Here is a 27002-nt window from a genome sequence, read left to right as displayed (position 1 = left end):
GCCACATGGATCCTTCTGGTGAGCTGGGGCAGAGCCCAGCTCCAGCTCAGCAAAGAGGTGGGCGAGGACGAGAGCTCTTGGCGACCCAAGACGGGGTGAAGTCAGGAGAGAGGGAGCACATAGGCGGAGGCGGAAACCACAGCACTGGCTGCCGACAAGGCCGTGGAGAGGGCGGGAAGGGCAGAGGCGGGCGCAGAGATGACCCCCGGGTTTTGAAGCTGGTCCCTTGAATGGGATGATGGGGACATTAACTGTCATGGGATGAATAGAGTCTTTTTTTCCTCTTTAGGGCTATACCTGCAGGATATGGAACCTACCAGACTAGGGGTGGAATGGGAGCTACAGCTGCTGGCTTACACCACAGCCACAGCAACGCTGGATCCTTCTCCCAATGAGTGAGGCCAGGAATCGAACCCACATCCTCATGGATACTAGTCAGGTTCATTACCGCTGAGCCACAGTGGGAGCTCCCAAAGAGGGTTGTGTAGAATTCATGGGACATTAATAGGGGAGGATCCAGAAACCATCGTGTGAGTTTGAGATGGCTCTGAGACGGCCATCTGGACGCATCAGGTGGGCAACTGGAACTGTGAGTCGGAGGGAGACCCTAGCCAGAGGTGACTGTGGGAGAGGCCCAGCCAGGGAAGGTGAAGCTTGTGAAGGATTGAGGCCATCTGAGGAGAGAGTAGGAGGTTGAAGCAGCCATGAGGGAGCCCTCAGCAGTAGCAGGCAGTAACGGTGAGGACGAGGCGAATGCTCAAATATTTAATTAGAAAAAAAATCCCACGCGGATTTTTCCATATGCTACTATTCCATAAACTATTCCATATGCTACTGTAATGGTGCATACGTGACATTATATGGTGATTTGCCAAAACCCATAGAGCTAGCCAACACAAAAAGGGAACCTCAAGAGAGCTCCCGTTGTGGCTCAGCAGGCTAAGGGTCTGACCAGTATCCATGAGGACGCAAGTTTGACGGCTGGCCTTGCTCAGTGGGTTGAGGATCTGGTGTTGCCATGAGCTGTGGTACAGGCTGCAGACTCCACTCCATTTTCATGTTGTCCTGGCTGTGGCATAGGCCACAGGTGCAGCTCCGATTCGACCCCTAGCCTGGGAATTTCTGTATGACAAGGTTTGGCCCTAAAAAAGGGAAGAAAAAAAATCGATGACAAAAAAATAAACCCGGTGAGTTCCCACTGTGGCACACAGGGATCAGCGCTATCTCTGCAGCACCAGGCCACAGGTTTGATCCCCAGCCGGGCACAGTGGGTTAAAGGATCCGGCATTGCCACAGCAGTAACACAGGTCGCAACTGCGGCTCTGATCTGATCCCTGGCCTGGGAACTCCACATGCTGCCAAGCAGCCAAAAAAAAATAATAATAATAACATAAAACCTGGACTGACTTACAGAAAATAATTAAAAAATAAAACAGCTCTTAAAAATAAAGCTTATTCATCTAAAGAGAAGAGAGCATGAGCTTTAGGATTTGGTTAAAAGAAAACAAATCAGAAACATGTCAGAGGCTTTCCTGGAAAGGAGAAAGAGCTTAAAACAATATAGATTTATTTTGAAGCAAAAAGACATTGTGCCCTTGTAAGCCTGGTTTGAATACAGCGCAGATCAAAGATCCAGGAGGACTCATGAGCTGAAACCTCTTCTCAGAGAGAAGATTTGAGAAGCTGGCAGGAAGCTTTCTGGATCAATCATAAGATAATTGTAAAATATTGATCCTTTCCCCTTTCAAATCGAAGCACATGTTTCACAGCCCAGGTCAAAGGAGAGATCTTCCAGGGTCAAGCAGAGCTAGACTTTAAATTCCACTCTCGCCCTTGGGATTTGAGAGGCACTGAGCAAATTCAATTAATTTTTCTGAGGCTTAGTTTCAATCATCTATAAAATGGAGAGAATGTGTATCCCTGAGGCTTGCTGTGAAGGCTAAAAACACCTGGCATTACCATACTGTTATAATTTATTGTAAGTATATTCCAATTTTTTTTTTTTTTTTTTTACAGTTGCACCTGTGGCACATGAACGTTCCTGGGCTAGGGGCCGAATAGGAGGTCCAGCTGCCAGCCTATACCACAGCCACAGCAACAGAGGATCCGAGCTGCATCTGTCACCTACACCACAGCTTGCATCAATGCTGGGTCCTTATCCCCCTGAATGAGGCCAGGGATCGAATCTGCATCCTTACGGACACCATGTTGGGTCATTAACCCACTGAGCCACAATAGGAATTTCCAGATATTTTAGATATGATTACTATTACTGCTATCGCTATTATTATTAAGCACTGGACATTGTGCTAAGTGCTGAAGTCACTGTCTCATTTAATCCGCCCAACAGTCCTGGGAAATAAGCATTCTGCATGCCTTTGTTAAAATGAGAAAAGACTCAGAGGGGTTCAGTGACTTGCCCAAGATCACACAGCACAGCTGCCACACAGATGAAAGCAGGATGTGGAGGCAGTTCAGTATGTTTCCAAAATGCTCTCAAATGCCTACATGTAGATCACATGCTTGGGGACACGGAGTTTACATTATTAGAAGCAAAATCTTTATTTTTTTATTTCACACTTACATGGCTAAATTATCTTAGACTTAGCAACATCAGTGTTCTTGGATGTCAGTATGGGAGTAGGCTGCAGAGTGGCATTAGCAGGAGGAAAATAAAGATGGATTAGACTGGTTTTCCTAAGAGTTGGAAGGAATCAATCACCCTTTGATTCTTTCTACATTATCAAGAAAGATGGATGGATGGATGGATGGATGGATGGATGGATGGATGGATGGATGGAAAGAAGGAGGAAGGAAGGAAGGAAGGAAGGAAGGAAGGAAGGAAGGAAGGATGGAGGGAGGGAGGGTGGGTTGGGCCCTCCAGACCTTCCAAATCTGCAAGCCCTGCGCTCCATCTGCACCTGGTCATCCAGACAGCAGTGGAGGTGCAGGCAGCCCATAGGGGCCTTTCCCCAGGGTCTAACTCACTCCATCTTGCTCACACCCATGCAAGTCCCTTGCTTTTGTCACAAAAGCCTACCTGGTTCTCAGTACTTTTCCTTTAAAGCCCACTGTTGAGGTAAGAATAATTATACCAACTCTTTTGTTCAATTTCTCCATTATGTCTCTATTTCCTTCAAAGCATCTAGTGTTTGGGATAATTTCAAAGAGAAAAGTGTTGGTTGGTGGAGACCTACAAGATAACAGTAGTAGTCACTGTTTTACATGCTTTTTTTTTTTTTTTTTTTTTTTTGGTCATTTTAGGGCTGCACCTGCAGCATATGGAGGTTTCCAGGCTAAGGGTCGAATTGGAGCTGTAGCCACTGGCTACTCTGTGGTGTACCACAGCCACAGCAATGCCAGATCCGAGCCTCATCTGTGACCTACACCACAGTTCATGGCAATGCCAGATCCTTAACCCACTGAGCAAGGCCAGGGATCAAACCTGCGTCCTCATGGATACTAGTCAGGTTCGTTTCCACTGAGCCACAAAGGGAACTCCAACCCCCCGCCCCTTTTTTTTGGCCACACCTGCAGCATGTGGAAGTTCCATGGGCAGGGATCGAACCTGAGCCACAGCAGTGACAAAGCTGAATCCTTAACTGCTAGGTCACCCAAGAACCCCAAAATCTTATGGTAAAAATTCACTGACTTTATTTTCTTCTTATTCTAAGGCATGTTTTCCCTGAGAATCTAATTCTTGATGAAGCCACACAGTCCTAACAGGGGGCCTTGTACTTGACCATGGACTAGCCACTCTGACCGTCTCTGTTACTCCCTGTGAGAAAACCCTTCCCAAGTTCAACTTGAGCTGCATAGACATATAAGTGTGCACAGACACACAGATGGTGCTCTGGCATCACACACACACACACACACACACACACACACACACACAGGGTAACTCTTCTAGATTTGTGTGTGTGGCATTGAACGTGAAGTGAACTGCAGAGCTTCAAGCCAGATTTAAATACTGGGGTCCTCACGGAGAGACCCCCAAGCTTCCCGAACTTTAAATTTAAAAAAGAAAAAAGGGGGGCAAAACCCTTAGTGAACTGATGTGCCCTGAAAAGTGAAGCCAGGTAGAAAATGCACTAGGAAAATTTTTTCAAGTCTAAGTGAGACATGAGAACAGGGGCCACCTTGTGTGGCGAGCAGCAGAGGCACTGAAACATTTCGTCAGCGGGATTCCAGCCAACCTGCTGGGCATACTTTTATAAAGCTGGCCCCAGGCATTTCAGAGCAAGATGTGGCTGTGAAGTCTCCTTATCCCTGAGTATTTGAGAGGAGCTGGCACAGGGGCTGGCAGACGTGCCCGAGAGCTATGGCAAAGAGTGGACTTGTAATTTCCATCCTGGTTATCACCTTACTCCTGGACCAGACCACCAGCCACGCGGCCAAATTCAAAGCCAAGAAGCACAGCAAACGCCGAGTAAAAGGTAACGGGGTTTCTTTGTCCGGCAAAGCTCGAGGCTTGCTCGGTGTGGGGCGGGGCTGTCCATTTCCAAACGCTTCCAGGAGACTGTGCGACTGTACCATGCCCTCCTGTGCCTATGGCATTTTCAGGGGACCTTCTAATTCTCCGGGACAGTTTGATAGTTAAATGAATCATAGGGTAGGGTTTTGTTTCTGTAGGACCAAAAAGGCTCTTGCATAAAAAATGTCCTGTCCTGCCTGTCCTTTGTCAGGTGAACTTGGACATGAGAATGGTCTTCAGAGGGTGTTAACCTGGATGCAGTATCTGGGGTTGGGAATGAGGGATCGCGTAGAAAAGATTGATTAATAGGGCATATTAACTCACAGGTACTGTATCAACTGTCCAAATGTATTTGTAAGGTAACTATAGTCTTAATAAATCTGTAGTGCAGGATAGAGCTATTGGTAATGTGACTTCCGTTCCGTCCCTGGGTGTCACGCGGGTAGATTTTCAAATCCCGGGCAATATAAGGACAGTCTATACATTTAAGTGTTTTCATGTCATAGAGAAGGTGAACCTCTCTTTCACTTCAAAATATTTCAACACGCGAGGTCATATACTTGCGAAGACATTTTAACGCCAAACCATCTCCAAGCAATCCCACGCTTGGAGTGGCTTGAACTGGGTTAAGGGACTTAGAAAAAAAAAAAAAATCTTGCCAAGAAGAAAGATGACGGCAACATATTTGCAATATGCTCATACCAAATCAAAAGGGAAAAGCATCAAGAGAGGCATGGGGTGATGTTTTATCTCCTCCTGAGTCATTTGCATACCTGGATATTTCAAGGTACATGAGAAGACACTATTTCCTTATCAACTGCTCTTCATTAGTAAGAAAACACACCCAAAAACACAGTTAATGTCTTGATTGAACGCAATACAAACAGCTGGTGGATAAAAAGGGGGGTTATCTTATTAGGTCGTGTTTTTAAAATTAAAAGGGGCCCTTTTTCCAGGAGTATGTATTTATACACTTTAGGTCTGATGCGAGGTTTCTTAACGGTAATCTTTTTTTCTTATAAAATATGACACTTCTTGGTTATCTCTTTTAATGAAAGCTCAGAATATTTCTTACAAGTGACGCAGCATATGGTGGAAGATGAGGTCAGAGGAAGGAGAAAGAGAGAATATGATGTGGCATATTTTTGTTGCGTCTTTTTTCACCACGGGGAGGGAGCAGCAAAGTGCAGCCCACCCAGTGGGGATATGGGGAGGGGATGACTACGTGAGAGTGTATGTGTGTGTGTGTGTGCGCGCGCGCGCGCGCATGTGCGCGCACACCTGCACACGAGTGCTATGGGAGTGTTTCGGAAGCACACACATGCTTGTGATTGTTTTTTAACTGGGTACACATCTCAGGTATCATCCTCCCAAAGCAGTTGTGCTCCTTCGTGCCATTTGGTCCAAGAAAGTAGATTCTAGAGTAAGTGAACCCACTAATCTAAACTTGCCAAATGGTTCTCTCCCCCAAGCTATACATTTTAAAAATATTTTAAGTACTTGGAAAAAATACCAAAGTTTAGGAGATCAAAAGCAAAAGCTGTTTTTTTCTCTCTCCATCCTTTCTACAGAATTAGCCACTATCAACTGTTAGGAGACAATATTCTCAGTTTTCTTTAAGGCTCAATTAAAAATGCATGTTTTTAATAAAACGAGAGTTGGTTATCTAAAGTATCTGGCATGATAACAACATTTTAAATCAACTATAATAGCAAATAAATAAATAACTTTGCAATAAAAAAGAAAGAAAACAAAGCATGTTATTTAAAAAAAAATAAAGTATCGGAGTTCCCATTGTGGCTCAGCAGTTAGTGCACCCGACTAGCATTTATGAGGATGTAGGTTTGATCCCTGGCCTCACTCAGTGCGTTAAGGATCCGGCATTGCCATGAACTGTGTCATAGGTCAAAGATGCAGCTCAGATCCCATGTTGCTGTGGCTGCGGTGTAGACTGGCAGCTGCAGCTCTGATTTGACCCCTAGCCTGAGAACTTACATATGCCCCAGGGTATGGCCCTAAAAATTAAAAAAAAAAAAAAAAAAAAAACACCTGGATAACAATCTGCCAGAATCTCCCAGGAGCCTAATATTAATTCCAGTGCCTTCATGTTAATCACCTTTACTGCTTCCCTGTAAAAGCCACTTAACTGAACAGAATGAAGCAGGAAGCTGGGGGGCCTGGGGAATCCATCTGCACTGTTTACAACTTGTAACCTGGAAGAAACTCGAGCAGTCTTTGCTAGGCTGGCCCCCAACAGCCAGTGGTTTTGCATCCTGGACTCAATAGTCCTACTGAGAAAATCCTTGGGTTACTGTACTTCTGAGCTGAGCTATTGGATGCTTCGAGAACTGGTGTGCAGCAGGAAGTGAAACAGGTGGGGACCACCCCTAGATACCCCAGAAGGCATTTTCTAAGCCCAAATGTGGAAACACCTGGCTTGCAAAGTCTGTGTTCAAGGGGACAGTGAATCAGCATGTTTGGGCTGGAGACTGTCCTGAAAAAACCCAGGAACAGAATACAGATTCTCTACACAGTATTCCCACAATAGAGGCAGCTGGGAACAGCCATATCCTGCTGGAAGCATCTTCACTGCCCAAGGCCATGTACCAGGGACCAATCAGGCAAAGGCGAGCACTGCGCAGAAGCAGCTGGGAGGACACCCCTGGAGTCAATGGGACTCAAAACCCTCCTCTGCACCTCAATGGGTGAACGTTGACGGGTCAGATCCGTTTTCTGTGTCTCCTTTTCTTCTTTTGTGAAATCACCTTATCTATTTCAGAGTCATGTTGAAAGAATTAAGTTCCTGGCACACAGGATATGGTGGCTTTTAATATTTTTAAATGTTTATTAAGATCTAGTACAATTCTTGCCTTTGAAGTGCTCACAAGCTGTCAAGGTCTAAGTCCCCATCAGGCCTGCAATTCTGACTGAGCCAAGATTGCTCATTTTCTACTACTTACTTACACTCAAGCTTGGTCAGAATAGCCACAAAGATAAGCCTCAGGCAGCGACATTCAAGACTAAATAAATTGCTAATCCCTGATAGAGAAGTATTTTTATGTGGTTCTTTATGACCACCTGTCCCTGCTTCTCTATGAAAATCACTTAACCCCACTAGGAGCCCTCATCCTGGAATATTACCTGAGTAAGGATACTGGGGACAGGGGACTTAGGGACCTAGATAGGTCTACGTGTGAGTTCTGCCACTTATCTGCCAAGCCTTTTATCTCATTGAGTTCATGCTCCTTCTTCAATGGGAATCTTATTTTCCTCCATTCATGACTATTTTTTTTTTTTTTGTCTTTTTGCCATTTCTTGGGCCGCTCCCGCGGCATATGGAGGTTCCCAGGCTAGGGGTCCAATTGGAGCTGTAGCCACCAGCCTACGCCAGAGCCACAGCAACTCGGGATCCGAGCCGCGTCTGTGACCTACACCACAGCTCATGGCAACGCCAGATCCTTAACCCACTGATCGAGGCCAGCGATGGAACCCTCAACCTCATGGTTCCTGGCCGGATTTGTTAACCACTGAGCCACGATGGGTGAACTCCGATTCATGACTGTTTTTGAAGAATGAATGAAATAACATGAAAGTATTTTGCATGCCACAAGGTGTTTATTAACTCAACAAACACTCGGAGACCTATTAGGTGCCAAGCACCAAGTTAAACATCAGGAGTACCATGGACAACAGGGGAGATGAAACTCAGTGAAGGAAGAGGATGATAGACTGGAAGAAAGAGATGAGACAGAAGGATGCTAATGCAGAGAGGATAATCAGAAAGTCTTCTTAGAAGAGAGATGTTTAAGCCTGATAAGGAGAGGGACAAGACCAGAGCCACAGCGTTCCAAGCAGAAGGAAGGCAAAGGACGGGTTCTGAGAAGAGACCGTTTGTTCTCAGATGCACTGGAGAGTCCCCAGGTCTGAAGTCTAGTAACAGGAGACTCCCACGGGATGGACCTGGAGAGACAGACATGAGCTCCATCTCACGAAGGACTTCCCAGGACCATGACCCTGCCAGGTCCTTATGAATCTTCCTGGCCAACTTATCTTCATGCTTTTTTTTTTTTTTTTTTTTTTTTGCTATTTTAGGGCCACACCCAAGGCATATGGAGGTTCCCAGGCCAGGAGTCTAATCAGAGCTGTAGCTACCGGCCTCCGCCACAGCCATAGCAATTCCAGATCCAAGCCACGTCTGCAACCAACACCACAGCTCACGGCAACACCAGGTTCTTAATCCACTGAGCGAGGCCAGGGATCAAACCCACATCCTCATGGATCCTAGTCAGGTTTGTTAACTGCGGAGCCTTGAAGGGAACTCCTCTTTATGCATCATTTTTCATGTACATTGCATTCAGTTTTGTCAAAGTCACCCTCACCTTAGATTCTGGATTCCAGAGCTTTATTTTTTGTTTGTTTCGCTTGTATCTTACTTCAATCCTGTGCTTTTCATTCCTCCTCCCCCATCCTGACCTAAACTATCATCAGAAAATGATGGAGACCTGAAGACTCAAGTGGAAAAGCTCTGGAGAGAGGTCAACGCCCTGAAGGAAATGCAAGCCCTGCAGACAGGTGAGACCCCCATCTCATCTCAGATGAGAAAGGAAGAGATGTTGTGATTTGCCATCGATTCAAACCATATCGAGAGTACACGTCAAGTTCTAGGTAACTTTTTTTTTTTTTTAAGAGACCCTGGCAAACCAGATGAAAGGATCCAAAAGCTAGGGAGACAGGTGTTTTGAAAAATCAGCTTGATTTTCCCACTCCCTTCTCCTGTAAATGGGTGGCACAGAAATAAAATCAGGCATTTCAATAACGCATGTAGAAAGTTTGTCTGCTGAAAAAAAAATTAAAAAATGAAAAGTCTATCCACAATTATTTTTTAACGGGCAATGAAACGAAATCAAAGCAAGTATGAAATAATTAAATATTAAAATAGTCAGCATTCATTAGATGTTTATTAAGTGCCCACGGGGAGATCTGCCGAAGTTAAAATGAGCACAGACAGGGAGGGTTCCCACGACTGGCTCCAGCCACACTGGCTGTCAAACGCCTGCAGAAGAGCAGTGGTTAGAACCACTGCTTGCCAGCAGAGGGCAGCATCCAGCGTTCCTTCTCCCCCAGAGTACAGCTCCCAGAGCCCAATGCAGCTGTACCCACCGCTGTCCAAGAGCCACTGGGCGGGGTTTCCCAGCAGCCAGGAAATGAGAGCCACACTGGTAGGTTCAGAAACATCGCTGGATTGCAAAGTTCACACCCTCAGGAACGAAAACTCTCACAGCAACTCCAAAAGCAGAGCTATGAGGGTCCCTCAAGGGAACCGCCCAATTACAAGAGTTACTGCCTTCAAGAAAGACCCATCGAGTCTTTAGAACTCCCAGGCCAGCTGTACGTTACAGATCCTGTGTCATTTTTACGGTAAGCTCTGTTGCCTAGCAACACTGGTGACAGGTCTCTTTATCAGGTTTCCAGGGGCACAGAACTAGAAAGTTAAAGGAAGGTCAGATGCATTTGCAGAAGGGAAAGAGTTGTTAACCCTTCAGCTGGGGACTAACAATACTGTACAATATGAACACATTAATCCTCCAGCAACTAACGAGCGAGGTGACTTATGATTCTCCTCATTGTACAGACGAGGAAACTGAGGCCCAGAGAAACTCAATCATGTGTTCATAGTTTACACTGCTAATAAATGTCAGAGCTGACCCTGAGAGCCGGCACTCTGGCCCTGCGTTCTCTAAAGCGTTTGCCTTAAAACTAACTTTGCATCAGATGAATCCAGGATAATCCAAACAAAATAACCAAGACTCAGTTATCTGCATAAGAAAAGCACTATCTTGGTTAACGATCCGGCATTGCCGTGAGCTGTGGTGTAGGTTGCAGACGCGGCTCGGGCTCGGATCCCACGTTGCTGTGGCTCTGGCGTAGGCCGGTGGCTACAGCTCCGATTCGACCCCTAGCCTGGGAACCTCCATATGCCGCGGGAGCGGCCCAAGAAATAGCAACAACAACAACAACAACAACAAACCCTTACAGTAGAAAACAAACAAACAAAAAAAAAGTAAAGCACTATCTTTTCACACACAAATTCAGACTTTTTAATAAAAGTTGCAATGTTTATTTCAGGTTTTCTGTTCTTTGTTTTTTGGGGTTTTTTTCTTTTTCTTTTTTTGCCACACTGGCAGCACATCAAAGTTCCTGGGCCAGGGATGGAACCTGCACCACACAGCAGGGACTAGAGTCAGTGGTGAAAACACAGGAGCCTTAACCCACTAGGCCATCAGACGACTCTCTCAGACTTTTGTTTCTGGGTTTTTTGTTTTTGGGTTTTTTTTTTTTTTTTTTTTTTGTCCTTTCTCTTTTTCGGGTCGCACCCGCGGCATATGGAAGTTCCCAGCTAGGGGTTGAATTAGAGCTGCAGCTGCCCGCCTACACCACAGCCACAGCAACGCCAGATCCAAGCCATGTCTGTGACCTACACCACAGCTCACGGCGACGCCAGATCCTTAACCCACTGATGGAGGCCAGGGATCGACCTGCAACCTCATGGATGCTGGTTGGGTTGGTTAACCACTGACCCACGACGGGAACTCCTGTTTGTTTGTTTGTTTGTTTGTTTTTTAACAACTGTGGCATGCCATCCAGTTCCAAAAGGCCCAGGGAAATTCAGCACATCATGAAGCTCCACAAACCAGCAAGCATGTGAATATCAAAGTGGCATAAATATAAAGGACACGGTTTAAGGGTGGGACAATCCTGGGTTTCTTATAAGCTAAGTCATCATTTTCTACGCTAAGTTGTTACAAGTAACAACTTCTTAAAGCTTCACGATCCTGTGTGTAGACACAAGCGTAAAAAAATCCCACTTCCTGGGCTGGCTGTGATTATTGTACCAGGTCATGTATGTAACGTGCCTGGCACAGTGCCGGACTCATACAAAATCTTCATGTTAATGCATTATGGTCACTGCTCATTGTTGCTCTTGGCCACAACCCCTTACTGCTGTCGGCCAGGGCCCGTGCTAGATTCTTAGCCTCCAAAAGCATCTCAGTGTGTCGAATTTTACATCCTTACAGTCTGTCTGCGGGGCACCAAGGTCCACAAGAAGTGCTACCTTGCTTCAGAAGCTTCGAAGCACTTCCACGAAGCCAACGAAGACTGCATTTCCAAGGGAGGCACCCTGGCGGTGCCCAGAAGCTCCGACGAAATCAACGCCCTCCGAGACTACGGGAAAAGGAGCCTGCCGGGGGTCAACGACTTCTGGCTGGGCATCAACGACATGGTCACGGAAGGCAAGTTTGTCGACGTCAATGGACTCGCCATCTCCTTCCTCAACTGGGACCAGGCACAGCCGAACGGTGGCAAGCGGGAGAACTGCGTCTTCCTGTCCCAGTCATCTCAGGGCAAATGGAGCGATGAGGTCTGTCGTAGCAGCAAGAGGTACATATGTGAGTTCACCATCCCTTAACAGACCCTTCGGAAGGGTCTCTTCCACGCGAGTCCGGTCATGAATGATAGGCTGATGGTTTCCGCGAATAAGTCAACATGGTCCCACAGGAGGCTGTGTCCATCGGAATACGAGAGTCAGCCAATGGTGCCACCACGTTGTGCTGTGATCTTGCCCTCCGCAGGTCTGGGGGCACGAGCAAATAGCCAGCCATGCGTACGCTGGTCAAGTGGCTTCCGCAAGATGGGCTCAGACCTTCCTCGTTCCTAGACACTCTCGCTCTTATAGACCACATGCGGGTTAAAAATCCAACAGCCCGGAAAGCAAGCTTGGGCTGCCTGGAAGAGTCTCTCTTAAAAGTTTAATATGCATTTGACTGATGAGACTTCTCGAAAGCAGAGACTTTAGGTGCTATATAAGCCACAGTCTTTTCCGTCTGAGGCTCAATCTCTTCCATCCTAGTGATGAGATCTTATGACTCCATTATCCTTTCTTTAAGTTGCTGGGTCCCCTGGTGGGACGTGTATCTGCTCTGTCACATTAAAACAGGAATGGCTCAGAGACGTTCTGGTTTAACTGTTTTCTTCAAACCCATCCCACTCCCACTCCGACTCCCCAGCCACAGACACATCTCCGTATTTTGCAAGTGCCTGGGAAAGATCTGAAAGGAAATATTAAGGCAGCATATCTGGTCAATTTCCACGCCCTGCAATGACGTGGGTAAACCATGAGGCAGAACAGAGTAGCAGACTGTATAGAAAAAGAAAAATATTAAAAGTCTGTTCCCCTGCTTCCATATCTTTACCTTCCTTTATGAATCAAGGCTAGATATCACATATGTTAGTTTCCTTCTTTTAAAAAACCTATGTCACATACTTATCTACATTTCAACAATCATATATTTAAGTCTCTCAAGAGCAATCTGTATTTGGAGGTTGAAGGGGGATCTAAACCATCTAATTTTGGAGTCACACATCTATGCTATTTTTTTCTGCCAAATGCTGTTCCCACTCAATTGTTGAACTAGATTGTACAAAGTAATGTCATTGCTTAAGATGAAGTTACAAAGTTAAGACCTGGGGGAAATGGGTTTTTGGAAGAAAATAATTCTAGGTATATTCTGTTTCTAAAAAAATGTCTTTTTTTTTTTCTTTAAACATCGAAGGTGTTTTGAGAACAAAATCTTTTTCTACAAACTTTAATTTCATATGCTTGGAATTAAGTTTTAGTTCTTTCTTTGCACAATAATAAAGCCTGAATTCTGATCAACATGCATGAGTACTGATTAGTTATTCAGACTACACTGGCTTTTATCAAAGTTGATGAAATTCAAGGGGGAAATATCCTGAATTTGATCAAAGTGATGATTTGGATGTACTGGGAAAATGTTGGGGGTTTTTGTTTGTTTTTCTTGGTTTTTGGTGGGGTTTTTTTTTTTGGTTTTTTTTTGTGTTTTTTTTTGTTTTTTTGTTTTTTTTTTGGTCTTTTCTAGGGCCGAACCTGCAGCATATGGAGGTTCCTGGGCTAGGGGTAGAATCGGAGTTTTTGCTTTTTAGGACCCCACTTGAGGCATATGGAAGTTACAAGCTAGGGATCAAATCAGAGCTACAGCTGCCAGCCTATACCACAGCCACAGCAATGCAGGACCCAAGCCGTATCTGTGACCTACACCACAGCTCATGGCAATGCGGGACCCCTGACCCACTGAGTGAGGCCAGGGATCAAACCCACATCCTCAGGGATATCACTCGGCTTTGTTTCCACTGCGCCACAAAGGGAACTCTGGAAGATTGTTTTACTTGACAATAAAGGGTCAAGTCCAGCGGGAAGAGGAGATTTTTTAAAAACTGCACCTGCACCCCAGCCAACTCCCTGCTCCAACACAACCCACAGACTCCTTAAAGATTAGGACAGTAATGAAACCCATAGATATTAGTTAATAGTATATTCTCATCATATTGCAGATACTTTTTAAGTTTTAGGTAACGCTCATTTATCTTCAGAACAATCCAGGGAATTAGATTCTAGAACTGTTTCAATTCAAAGAAGAATAAACTGAGAAGAGAGATGTGGTAACTTGTCCCAAATCACATATCAGGAAGTCGTGGAGTCTTCACCAGAACTCTCAAGACTCAGATTCTACATCCTTAGCAACTCTGAAGGAGCTGTGACAGGGTCAAGGCTGTTCCAGCAGGCAATGGAAGCAGACTCTGATCCATTCTCCCAGGTCCTCCATTTGGGGTAACAATTTAGGCAAAGAGCTGATCTTAAGGAGACGTTCAGGGAGTTCTCATCGTGGCTCAGTGTAACGAACCCGACGAGTATCCATGAGGACACAGGTTCGATCCCTGGCCTCGCTCAGTGGGTTAAGGATCCAGCGTTGCTGTGAGCTGTGCTGTAGGTTGCAGACGCAGCTCGGATTTGGCTTTGCTGTGGCTGTGGTGTAGGCTGGCAGCTATAGCTCCAACTCAGTGCTTAGCCTGGGAACTTCTATATGCCATGGGTGCAGCCTTAAAAAGACAAAAAAAAAAAAAAAAAGAGAGAGAGAGATATTCAGTGGGAGGCTGCTTCAGAAGGGCTGAACAGAGACAAGGCAGAGTGTGTGTCCCTAGGAGGTGGCATTAAATAAAGCCCCAACCAGAAACTCAGGACCAGACACTCATTTCAAAGGAATAGAGGAAGCTTCCTGAGGGTAAATCAGGGTGAATTAACAAGATTAAAGGTAAGAGGGATAGGAGACCAAAACCAAGACTGAAAAGAGTGGATTAAGAGCTTGTCTAGGAGTTCCCGTCGTGGCGCAGTGTTAACGAATCCGACTAGGAACCATGAGGTTGCAGGTTCGATCCCTGCCCTTGCTCAGTGGGTTAAGGATCCGGCGTTGCCGTGAGCTGTGGTGTGGGTTGCAGACGTGGCTTGGATTCCGCGTTGCTGTGGCTCTGGCGTAGGCCAGTGGCTATGGCTCTGATTAGACCCCTAGCCTGGGAACCTCCATATGCCGCGGGGGAGCAGCTCAAGAAAAGGCAAAAAGCCAAAAAAAAAAAAAGAGCTTGTCTAGCTTGCCCAGGGTCAAATGCATGACCTTGACCTTACTGCTCAGCCAAAAGTCACAATAGGATTCATTAAACTAGACTCCTCTTTGGTCTATTTTGCCTCTTGGGCAATGTTTAACAAACAATTGGTTTGGGGGCAAAATGAATAAATAAATTTTAACTTTTTTTTTTTTTTTCATGGCCACACCTGTGGCATATCTAAGTTCCCAGGCTAGGGGTCAAATCAGAGCTGCAGCTGCCAGCCTACACCACAGCCAAAGCGACGGGGGATTCGAGCTGCATCTGCAACCTACACCTCAAATTAAGCCAGCAGATGAGGCCAGGGATTGAACCCGCATCCTCCTGGATACTAGTCCACTGAGTCCTGGATACTTAACCCACTGAGTCAGAATGGGAACTCCAGGTCTTAACTCTTCAACCAACACTACTTTCTCTGTGAAAGCTACCCAGACTGTACTGTAGAGAAGCATCCTGAGGCTTGGTGGGAAGAGGCTCGTGAGCAATTGGCAATGTTTCTCACAAGTCAAGGAGGAAGACGGCAGCATTTACACCACATAATTGTCATCCCTAAGATAAACACCTGGCTTCCTGCCGACAGCCACTGCCTTCAAAGCCCTACAGTCAAGTCCCTACAAGGTTTACCTGAAAACGAATTCTGATTTCTAGAAAAGTGTTTTTCAAACATTTTTGGCCTTACAGATCATCTGGGAATCTTAACAAATTGCAGATCCTGAAGATCTGGTCTGAGACCCCAGGTTGGGCATTTCTAAAAGCATCTAGGGGAAGCCAACAGAGCTGGGCTACACATCACAGTCTGACAGCAAGGAACTAAAGCAGTAGCTCCTTGCCCAGAGATGGTGTCTGTTGATTCTTCAGTTGCGTTTCCCTTTAACTCACATGTCAAGGATACGATCTATAGTTCATCTGTGGAACAAAAGTGAGAGCTATTTTTCTAACCATCACAGGTGCTTCCAGCCGTGTCAGGAAATGCGGTACAAAGTAAAAATCAACTCGTTACAGGAAATATCAATAATCGAGACTCAAATGAGTGATTTGAAGACGAACCTTTCTCAAGGCTCAATGGGCCCTTTTTCTTCTGTAACATTGCTAAATAGTGTTTTCTGAAACGGAAAAAAAAAAAAAGATGGAAAGTTTTTCCTACTCTGACATTACCGAGAACCTGCACACCCTCACCAAATAAAGCACATCGAACATAAGAAGAAGCCGACCAACTGTAGCTCTTAAGTAATTTAACATGATGTAAGGGTACCATATATCAGATGAATACACACCAAGGTCCTACTGTATAGCACAGGGAAAACTATATTCAATATCGTATGATAAAACTACAGTGGAAAAGAATATATATATATATATATATATATATATATATATATATATGAACCACTTTGCTGTATAGCAGAAATTAGCCCAAAACTGTAAATCAACTATACTTCAGTAAGATCTTTTAAAAAAGAAAATCAAAGGGTACCTAATAATTATGAAGCACCATGCTAAGTAACATGAAACAACGGAAAGGAAGTTAAGTTATGGTATCCACGTTCAAAGATATTACAACCTAGCCCACAGGAGGAGAATAAGATTCTCTTTTTGCCTTTTTTGGGGGGGCCGCACCCATGGCATATGGAAGATCTCAGGCAAGGGATCGAATCCAAGCTACAGCTGCAGCAATGTGGGATCCTTAACCCACTGCACTGGCTGGGCCACAGATGAAACCTGTGCCTCAACAGCAACCCGAATTGCTACAGTCGGAACCTTAACTCCTTGTGCCACAGCGGGAACGCCAAGAACCCTGGAGCTCTAAAAAGAAAATATTAGTAGCTCTAACTACATATGAAAGTTGTGAATTTACAAAATATTATTATCTAGTTCAACCTAAGCTGAAACCCCAAAAAATGAGTACTGATTTAAATAAATTCCTGAAGAGAAACACCAAATTGAATACACGCTAATAATTCGTTTTTAGAAAGTGTTCAGGAGTTCCCGTCGTGGCGCAGTGGTTAACGAATCCGACTAGGAACCATGAGGTTGCGGGTTCGGTCCCTGCCCTTGCTCAGTGGGTTAACGATCTGGCGTTGCCGTGAGCTGTGTGTAGGTTGCAGACGCGGCTCGGATCCCGCGTTGCTGTGGCTCTGGCGTAGGCCGGTGGCTACAGCTCCGATTCAACCCCTAGCCTGGGAACCTCCATATGCCGCGGGAGTGGCCCAAGAAATAGCAACAACAAAAGACAAAAAAAAAAAAAAGAAAGTGTTCACACACACAAATAAGCATAGCTGACACTTCTGCTGGTGCCATGAGGCATATAAAGCCAGGCAAAGCCAATCAGGATCTTTTCCAGTGGTGGCCAACGGACACTGGGAGTAATGATGCTCTTTTTCTGCTGGAGACCCTAAATTGGGACAGAGTGAATTTAGGGCTCTGACCAAAGTCTGAATTCAGGAGGCCAGGTGCTGAAGCTGACACGGACTCTGCGGGACGCATGCGCACGCGCCCCAGAATGAGCACGGTGTCTGCTTCCTCGGGTCCCTGGCAGTGAACTTGAATAACAGGGAGGGCTGCTGACGCAACGGCCGCTTTTGCAGCTGGGTCAGCAGCTGCCCAGCCACCTGGAGAGAAAGGGGCAGCGCTCTGGCTTCCGCCTTCTTCTGGACACCAAGATGGGGAGGGGTCTGGGAAAACCGCCGCCTGTCTTCTTCTCTTGACCCCCAACACCAGATGACGGCAGGGGTCCCGTGACAACTGAGGGCCATGGCTGCTTTCTTTCCTTGCCCTGTAATGGCAAAGCTAATTATCAAAACAGATCTTTGACGGCGAGCAAGCGACGCATAAGCTGACGCGGTTTCCTCACCGGTAAAATATGGGTCATATTCAAGAACATCTGGAAAGTGGAATAATGTTCCCACTTCATTAAAATTTTTGTGATGATTTGACAAGACAGCGCCAGCAGAAGGGCATTAAACAGCCTGCTGCTCATAGGAGATGCTTTGAAAATGAAAATGATTATCACCAGCTGCAAACTTGAGTTCCAAGAACTGGGGAGAGAAGAGCCCACATCTTTTAGAAGCAAGCGCTCAAAAATCAAATATCAAAGAAATTTCCAGAGTATTCAGACAGCAATGAGAAGATGAAAATGACAGATCATTTTTCCCCAAAGGTGTATATTCAGGCAGAACAGCAACCACAACTAGCCCTAAGGTTTCCCTTTGAAAACTGAACACTCAATTTTAGTATTTGTTGTCTTTAGCATGATATCATTTGGGGGAGAAAAAAACAGGGTACTATTTAACCTTATAACAGTATAGCTTTTTCACTTATAAAAACTTATATAGCATGATAAGGCAAGATTTTTAACTTTTTTTTTTCTGAATCCCACTGTGTGAGAACTCAAATACATTTAGTGATTTTTTTTCCTTTGAACATATTTTTATCTCTCAATAACCATATGATGTGTTTGCTTTTTTTTTTTTTTTTTTGTCTTTTTAGCTATTTCTTGGGCCACTCCCGAGGCATATGGAGGTTCCCAGGCTAGGGGTCGAATCGGAGCTGTAGCCACCGGCCTACACCAGAGGCACAGCAACGCAGGATCTGAGCCGCGTCTGCAACCTACACCACAGCTCACGGCAACGCCGGATCCTTAACCCACTGAGCAAGGGCAGGGACCTAACCCGCAACCTCATGGTTCCTAGTCGGATTCATTAACCACTGTGCCACGATGGGAACTCCTGCTTTTTTTTTTTTTCTCTTTAGGGCCACACCTGTAGCCCTAGTTCCCAAGCTAGGGATCAAATCGGAGTGGATCCTTAACCCACTGAGCAAGGCCAGGAATCGAACCTGCGACCTCATGGATACTAGTCAGATTCATTTCCGCTGCTCCACAATAACATTATTGTTAATAAGAGTAGCAGCAATAACAGAACAGCAAATGTGCTTGCTCATCACTGCCTCAGTCAGTACATATCATATCATTATTCCTGCCAACGCCTGCTCTGTTCATCATCAGTGTACCTTTGGGTCTGACTTTACAGATGACATTATAAAAAAGATGGTAGTGCCAACACTGGTCCAAAATCATTGTGGTGGCTGATGGCTCCCATGGGGAGCCGCCGTGTGCTGGGGCTTAGTCCACACTGCGTGCTGGAATCCTGCCACGCTTATGGAGCTAATTCTGCTATCTTGAGACTAGATTAGAGATACGTAAGCCACGGAGGGTCTTTCACCATCCGTTTTTCCCACTCACTTCATTCTCAACCACAAGTTTGACTATCAGCTCATATATGGTTTGCAGACCAGTCTGTACCGCCTCTGGAAGCCTGTTTACAATGAGCACTCAACTGGTGGCTCCAGGATACAGTGCCCAGGTGATCTTCCCACCTGACTGCATGATGGCAACTCCACAGACACCATCATCAGCATGGGAAGCGTTGGGGACTGTGTCTCCTCTAATCAGTCTGTGCTAGTGATGCACTGAACGTGCCCTGGCATCAACCGAGGATGCTGAGTCTCTGGGCAAAACATGGATCATCTCAAATAATACTGGTCAGAGAATCCATTACCCTCTTCCCTAGGAACTGCTTAGTCATCCTACACACAGCAGGCAACACAGAGGGATCCAAACTGAGACAATCACACGAGGGCACACGAGCCAATCACAAACAGGATAAAAAGAGAGCCAAGGTTCCATCGCAGAAAGGAGTTACTTGGACCCACCTGCCTCATGTCAACGTCTCCCTTGTGACGCCTCCCTTTACACAATTCAACCTCACAGTTTTCTAGGTATCACAGAAGTTTACACAGTCCAAGGTGGATGCGTCAGTCTCGCTTCTATATTTGCCTTAATAGAAGTCCTTGAGTCAATTGTTTGGGGATCTCAATCACCCCAAACAAAAGCACCTTACTAACCAGACTTCCTTTGGTCTCTATAAAAATAAAACGTTGAGGAACTAGCAAAATTTCAAAGAAAAAGTGGTAAAAAAAATTATAATCATCCTCATTAGTTCATTCAATCCCATATTATTAACTTGTGTTCGGCTTCAATCCACTTTTTCCATTCATTGTGCAAGTTCTTACAGTTGAATTTTATGACCTTAAAGGTATCAGAAACCTATATTCTAGAGTACTTAAGAGTCCTTTCTGTGAATCTCTCTGAAGATGAACCCCTTTTGCACAAGCATCGAAGTAAAACAATAATAGTCTGTAAATATCAAAAGATTTTTTTAAATGGCCACAGTTAAAAATGTGATGCAAGTTCATTTGAAAAGGAAATGTAGTTATTTCTATGGTATACAATAATTTAGGATAATACTTCGACCATGAGAGTATTGACAACTTTCAAGAAACTTTAATTTCTGCATTACCTGTGTAAATAAAGTAACCATCCACATATGACACAATTGTGGGACTTCAAGGCTTGTCCAAGGAAATAAAATTCGAAAAGCCTCCAGCCAAGATAAGAACTGCCAGACCCTTATCAGTCAGTCAGAGAAAGACAAATATCATAGCATTTATATGTGGAACCTAAAATATGATGCAGATGAACCTACCTATGAAACACAAATAGACTCAGACATTGGAGTTCCCATCATGGAGCAGTGGAAACGACTCCAACTAGGACCCATGAGGTTGCGGGTTCAATCCCTGGCCTTGCTCAGTGGGTTAAGGATCAAGCATTGCCGTGAGCTGTGGTGTGGGTTGAAGACACGGCTCGGATCCTGCATTGCTGTGGCTCTGGTGTAGGCTGGCAGCTGTAGCTCCGATCCGATCCCTAGCCTGGGAACCTCCATACACCATGGGTGCAGCAAAAAAAAAAAAAAAAAAAAAAAATAGACTCAGACATAGAGAATGGATGAGGTAGGGAGAGGAAAGGTTTGGGACTCTGGGGTCAGCAGATGCAAACTATTCTACATAGAATGGATAAACATACTCTATAGCACAGTGAACTATAGTCAATATCCTGTGATAAACCATAATGGAAAAGGATATGAAAAAGAATTATGTATAACTGAACACTTTGCAAGACCCCAGGAATTAAAACAACACAGTAAATCAACTATAGTTCAGTAACATTTGTGTTTTAAGATTGCACCAGTCCAATGAACCTTGACTTTTAACAGAAAATCAAATTCTATTTTCGCATTAAAGCACTTTTGATATCAGAACTCCTTCCTTAAAAACCTAAATAAATCCATTCTGACCTTAGCAAGCTTGGCCACATACATAAAAATTCTTTTCCCAAGACTCCTTTTCCACAAGCTTCCACAACTTTTTTTATACCCATTCAGGTTTTGTCCTATTTTTTTTTTCTCTTTCTTATTCTGCAAAAATGAGTTATTCCACTTTACTTACTTTTCATACAGTTGTTTCCTTTCACCCTTATTATTTCTAAGAAATTTGAAATACATATGTTAATAAGTGTACTTAATACTTAGAATCCTGAATTCCTCAAGAATTTTAAGGAAATTTAACACTTGGAAATGTAATACTTAGAATCCTGAATTTCCTAAGGAAAACTAAGAAGTAAGCAGTGGTGGACTGGGTTACACTAGGATTCTGTGGACTGATGATTTATAAATACCTTTCACACTTTCTTCTTTTTTTTTTTTTTTTTTTTTTTTTTTTTGTCTTTTCACCTTTTCTAGGGCTGCTTCCTGCGGCATATGGAGGTTCCCAGGCTAGGGGTCTAATCGGAGCTGTAGCCACCGGCCTAAGCCAGAGCCACAGCAACGCAGGATCCGAGCGGCATCTGCGGCCTACACCACAGCTCATGGAGCCAGATCCTTAACCCACTGAGCAAGGCCAGGAATCGAACCCGCAACCTCATGATTCCTAGTCGGATTCATTAACCACTGAGCCACGACGGGAACTCCAACACACTTCCTTCTTGATAGTAAATTTTCAATGTGGCACAGAATGTGTTTACTAATGACCTGGATATCTTTTGTTCCTTTTACAATCAAGGCAAAAGTGGATAAACTTATGTTTAGTAATTACATAATTATGTTTCAAGTTTTTATCTTATTTGGAAATAATTTGGATAGTAAATTTGAATATCCAGCATTTACTTTAAGGTTTCAAGTTACCAAAAATTTTGAAAACTATTTTTTTGTAAACAGGAGTTGCAACATTTAGTTCAAGTTCTCTCTCTCTTTTTGTTTGTTTGTTTGCCACACCCACAGCTTGTGGAAGTTCCTGGGCCCGGATCGAATCTGGGCCAGAGCAGCAACCCGAGCCACAGCAGTGAAAACACAGGAGCCTTAAACCACTAGGCCAGAGAATTCCCTTGGAAACCTCTTTTTTTTTTTTTTTTTTTAAGGGCCATACCTGCAGCATATGGAGGTTCCCAGGTTAGGGGTCAAATCAGAGCTGCACCAGCCAGCCTACACCACAGGCACAGAAATACCAGGTTCGAGCCACATCTGCAACCTACACCATGGTTCACGGCAATGCCGGATCCTTAATCCACTGAACAAGACCAGGGATCGAACCTGCATCCTCACAGATGATAGATTTGTTTCTGCTGAGCCACAATGGGAACTCCAGAAACTATTTTTCGGTAGACATACCATAAAGCATAATTATTACTGAAATGTTTGTTTACAAACTTTTTTCTCTTTATATCTATTTAATTTACTTGTTCTTAACAATTATGTTTAGACTGATCATGAAAATTTTATGAGACATTAAACAACCAAGCATCAGCTTAAGTTATCTTTCTGCTGACAAATTTTGTGACAGAGTAACATAATCTTATTTGACTTGTAGTAAACTTGGAATATAAATGTTGCATTTAATGCTGATACTCTAAAGACATGCCTGGTTTCATTAAACCAGCAAACTTAAACTAGCCGTTATTTACTGGAGATTATCTAGATCATGTCAAGTTGAAAAATATCTGGTCTAGTTTCTATGTTTTTGAGCATATACTTGATTTATACAAATGCTAGTCTGTCTGTAAGCCAACTAAATCAAACAGAGCTCTTTACCAGTTAGTTTTGGCAATATCACCTGGAGGTACCAAAAAAATCACACATCTGTAACATACATAAAACATACAGACACAGAGATCTTTTATTTTTTTCTTTTTAGGACCTTACCTGCAGCACATGGAAGTTCCCAGGTCAGAGCCGCACCTGCGGCCTACGCTTCAGTTCATGGCAATGCCAGATCCTTAACCCACTGAGCAAGACTGGGGATCAAACCTGCATCCTCATGGATATCAATGGGGTCCTTAACCCGTTGAACCACAAAAGGAGCTCCAGACACAAAAATCTTAAGCTTTCATTTTGAAATCCTAGTCATGAAACAGCTGTGATAATGAAAAACTCAGCGGTTTACGGAAAGAACACTGGATCCAAATTCTCTTACTAGCAGATAGAATAACTTACACTTATCTGCTCAGAGGACTCAATCTTCCACTAATATTTGTGTGAAGGACTTTTTAGATGTTTCATTCACCTAATTTCCAAACAGGTTTTTTGTGCTTCCGATAAAAAATACCTCTCTGAGGTATGCATTTCAAGAGATGGCTCTGGGTCCCTAGAGAGGACCAGGTAGGAGATTTACAGCTTGAAGAAACAGAGAAAGAATATCAGTTTCTCCAGGAAGGGCTTTTTGTTTCCCCAGATCTTTCAACACTCGCAATAGTCTTGAGATGAACAGGGAAGGTTTTGGTAAAAGGATAGATGGGCTTTGAATTTGTTCCTACAGCTACAGTTTTCTTCTTGTAAAGCCTCAAGTTGTGCAGTAAGTACAGGTGTTTTTAACTGGGTCGCAACCCGAATGACTCACAGCAAGGTACTAACCCAGCGACAGTATCCCTTCAACGACAGTATCCCTTTATCCTCAAGTTGCTTTTTCTTTTTTTTTTTTTTTTTTTTGCTATTTCTTGGGCCGCTCCCTCGGCATATGGAGGTTCCCAGGATAGGGGTCTAATCAGAGCTGTAGCCACCGGCCTACGCCAGAGCCACAGCAACTCGGGATCTGAGCCGCATCTGCAACCTACACCACAGCTCACGGCAACGCCGGATCGTTAACCCACTGAGCAAGGGCAGGGACCAAACCCGCAACCTCATGGTTCCTAGTCGGATTCGTTAACCACTGCGCCACGACGGGAACTCCTGCTTTTTCCTATCAGGAAGAAGATCTTCAGCTAGGATGGACACCAGAAGAGGCCTGTGTTGCAGATTTGGAGCTGTGTGTCCTTGGAATATTTGAGGATATCTTTCCACAAAAGCTGCAGAGTGTTTTTCATTCTCGGCATTACAGTTTCACCTTAGTTTGGGGGAGAACGCCTCAAAAGAATGTCTATCAGGCTCTGAACATCAACGTCCAGATTGGTCAGCTTCTGACTGAAAGGAGCCCAGAATACTCTACGCTGGAATGTGCCACTTTGGCATGTGGGTGATTTTGAGCTAAGACCCAGCAGACCCAGGAAGAGCTGTTCCTCTTCCTCTTAACTGCCGAAAAGAATTTAGGTCAGGGGCCTGTACCAGGAAGAGCTATTATCCTTACACAGAAAGAATTATACAGAAAAAGATAACTTTTTCTACCAGAAAGCCTTATCTGCAAGGCAAGGCAAACATTTGTTTGCATTCGCTCTTCTCACCTTCTCTTGAAGCCCTGGACCTCCTCCCCCTTCTCCTTAGCTAGGTATATAAGCCTCAACCACCTGACTGCCCAGGAATCTCCTACCTTTATGGGGCTCCCATATGTACAAAATTTGATTTTCTCCTATTAATGTGTCTTAGACAAATTAAATTACTAGACCAGCCAAAGAACCTCGCAGGGAAGAAAGCGAAAATGTTCTACCCCTACATAACCCTAGAGGTACTTTTATTTATTTATTTATTTATTTTTTTTTGTCTTTTGTCTTTTTGTTGTTGTTGTTGCTATTTCTTGGGCCCCTCCCGCGGCATATGGAGGTTCCCAGGCTAGGGGTCGAATCGGAGCTGTAGCCACCGGCCTACGCCAGAGCCACAGCAACGCGGGATCCGAGCCGAGTCTGCAACCTACACCACAGCTCACGGCAACGCCGGATCCTTAACCCACTGAGCAAGGGCAGGGACCGAACCCGCAACCTCATGGTTCCTAGTCGGATTCGTTAACCACTGCGCCACGACGGGAACTCCCCTAGAGTTACTTTTAAACAAATCCTTTCCAATGTGTTGTGAGGTTTCAGCTGGGACGAACAGGAAATATTCCCTGTAGGACTCCACAGTGGACATGGACACAGCAGAGGTTCATGCAAAAGATGCAAAAGATGCTGCCCTCCCAAGATCCAGAGTCACTCCGAAAGATAGCCAAAAGGGACAGACTAGACAAGTCCCCTGAGGGGGGCAATGGTCAGGCAGTAGACTCCTGAGCCCCAAATGGGTACAACCCACAGCACCGTCCAGCCATATCTAGCCACAAAGGGGGTGCAACCCTGATCTCTGGCCACATTTGGGGGCCCCCAAAACTGATGGTTGCCAAGCCAAGTTCTCAGGACACTAAAGGAGACAAACCAGAAGGCAACAGCCGTCCTAGAAGAGAAAGGATTGATAACCAATGTTTTTCCTGCCAATCTGGATTTGAAAAAGACCATGTGAAGTTTTACTTTCATTTCTCTGGCGGGCGGGGGCGGGGGGGGGGGCGCTGGGCTCCGCCTGTGGCATGCAGAAGTTCCAGGAACAGGGACTAACCCTAAGCCACAGCAGTGACAACACCAGCTCTTTTAACCAGTGGAGCCACCAGGGGACTCCTACCTTCTTTTGAACAAACATCACAGACAGAGAACTAGCTGCCTCTAATAACAATTCTTACCATTTGCTGACTTCTGCCAGTTTTTCCAAGGTGCTGTTTGCAGGCTCTGGAGGGAATGTCTATCCCTGTGGGTCCCGCGCTGATCACCACAAACTGTAGAGGAGGAAAATTAATTTTTCCTCTGCCCTTTACAGTGAGTGCCTGGCTGAGTACCCCTTTTTCTCTAGGGCACCTCATAAATGGGTAAAGCTTATCTAAGATGGTTAAGTCAACCCACAAAGGCCACTGTATTTCAAAATTATCTTTGGTTATTTTAATCTACTTGTTCAGCCTTAAAACAAAATTTTGGGAGTTCCTGTTGTGGTTCAGTTGTAGTGAATTCGAGTAGTGTCCATGAGGATGCAGGTTCAATCCCTGGCCTCACTCAGTGGGTTAAGGATCAGGCGTTGCTGTGCGCTGTGGTGGAGGTCACAGATACAGATCAGATCTGGTGTTGCTGTGGCTATGGTGTAGGATGGCAGCTTCAGCCCCGACTGGACCCCTAGCCCTGGTCATGCCGCACAGGTGCAGAGGTAATAAGAAAAAAGAAAAGACTCACAAAATTTTGGACTTCCTCGGTGGCTCAGCGGGTTAGGAATCCAGCATTGTCACTGCTGTGGCGCGGTTTCAACCCTTGGCCCGGGAGCTTCCACAGGCCATGCATGCAGTCGAAAACAGAAAACAAAATTTGATTCACCTGAGAGCTTCACAATGGCTTGCCTCCGGCTTAAGTCAGATCCAGCCTGGTTTCTAAATGGACACAATCCAGTCCCAGCCCCAGTCCAGTTTCTGACTGCAGGTAGTTTCTGGTCCAGTCCAGAAAAGGCAATTCTCATGGGGTCGTCCAGAGGCAGCGGGAGAACAGCGAGGACAAGTGACTCCCAATCCAGTTTCTGACTGCAGGTAGTTTGTGGTCCAGTCCAGAAAAAGCAAATCTCATGGGGTCGTAAAGCTCATGAAGCAAAAGCTTCGGACCCAGGAACCAGGACCGAGAGGACCTTCCCGGCACCTCCAGAGGCAGCGAGAGAACAGCGAGGACGAGTGACTCGGCAGGTACCTTCCCTGGTGGCTCGGGCTCCTGGGAGCTGTGAGGTCTCCTTCTGGTCCCTCTCTGACACCAGAACTACTAAAGATAAAGCGACACGTATTCAAAATTCTAAGAGTCTGTTCGAGCAAAAAAACAACTGGAACCAGGAAGCACCCGCTCACAAGTGGACCGCAGCCCTGCGCA

The 27002-nt window shown here is 45.0% G+C and overlaps 1 protein-coding gene and 1 long non-coding RNA gene across 4 annotated transcripts; one reads left to right on the top strand and one right to left on the bottom strand.

Moving 5' to 3' along the window:
• Positions 4246-12485, top strand: CLEC3A (C-type lectin domain family 3 member A). 2 transcript variants are annotated; one of them, XM_003126843.3, is made up of 3 exons: positions 4246-4439; positions 8966-9049; positions 11554-12485. In XM_003126843.3, exons 1-3 carry the CDS (start codon positions 4325-4327, stop codon positions 11943-11945), a joined length of 591 nt encoding a protein of 196 aa, XP_003126891.1. In that variant the 5' UTR covers positions 4246-4324; the 3' UTR covers positions 11946-12485. The 2 variants fall into 2 exon arrangements, 1 of the variants encoding a protein (XP_003126891.1); XR_002344483.1 differs by lacking the exon at positions 4246-4439 and having other exon boundaries at positions 8763-9895; positions 11554-11637.
• Positions 12372-27002, bottom strand: LOC110260909. 2 transcript variants are annotated; one of them, XR_002344485.1, is made up of 3 exons: positions 26469-27002; positions 25793-25885; positions 12372-12456 (listed from the first exon to the last, which is right to left on the bottom strand). It is a non-coding gene; the product is annotated as an uncharacterized LOC110260909 (long non-coding RNA). The 2 variants fall into 2 exon arrangements; XR_002344484.1 differs by lacking the exon at positions 12372-12456 and adding an exon at positions 12502-12585.

This window comes from Sus scrofa, chromosome 6 (assembly GCF_000003025.6).
Source record: "Sus scrofa isolate TJ Tabasco breed Duroc chromosome 6, Sscrofa11.1, whole genome shotgun sequence".
Lineage (NCBI taxonomy): Eukaryota > Metazoa > Chordata > Mammalia > Artiodactyla > Suidae > Sus > Sus scrofa.
Note: the sequence above shows the minus strand (reverse complement) of the source record. Positions and strands in the feature narration are given on the sequence as shown.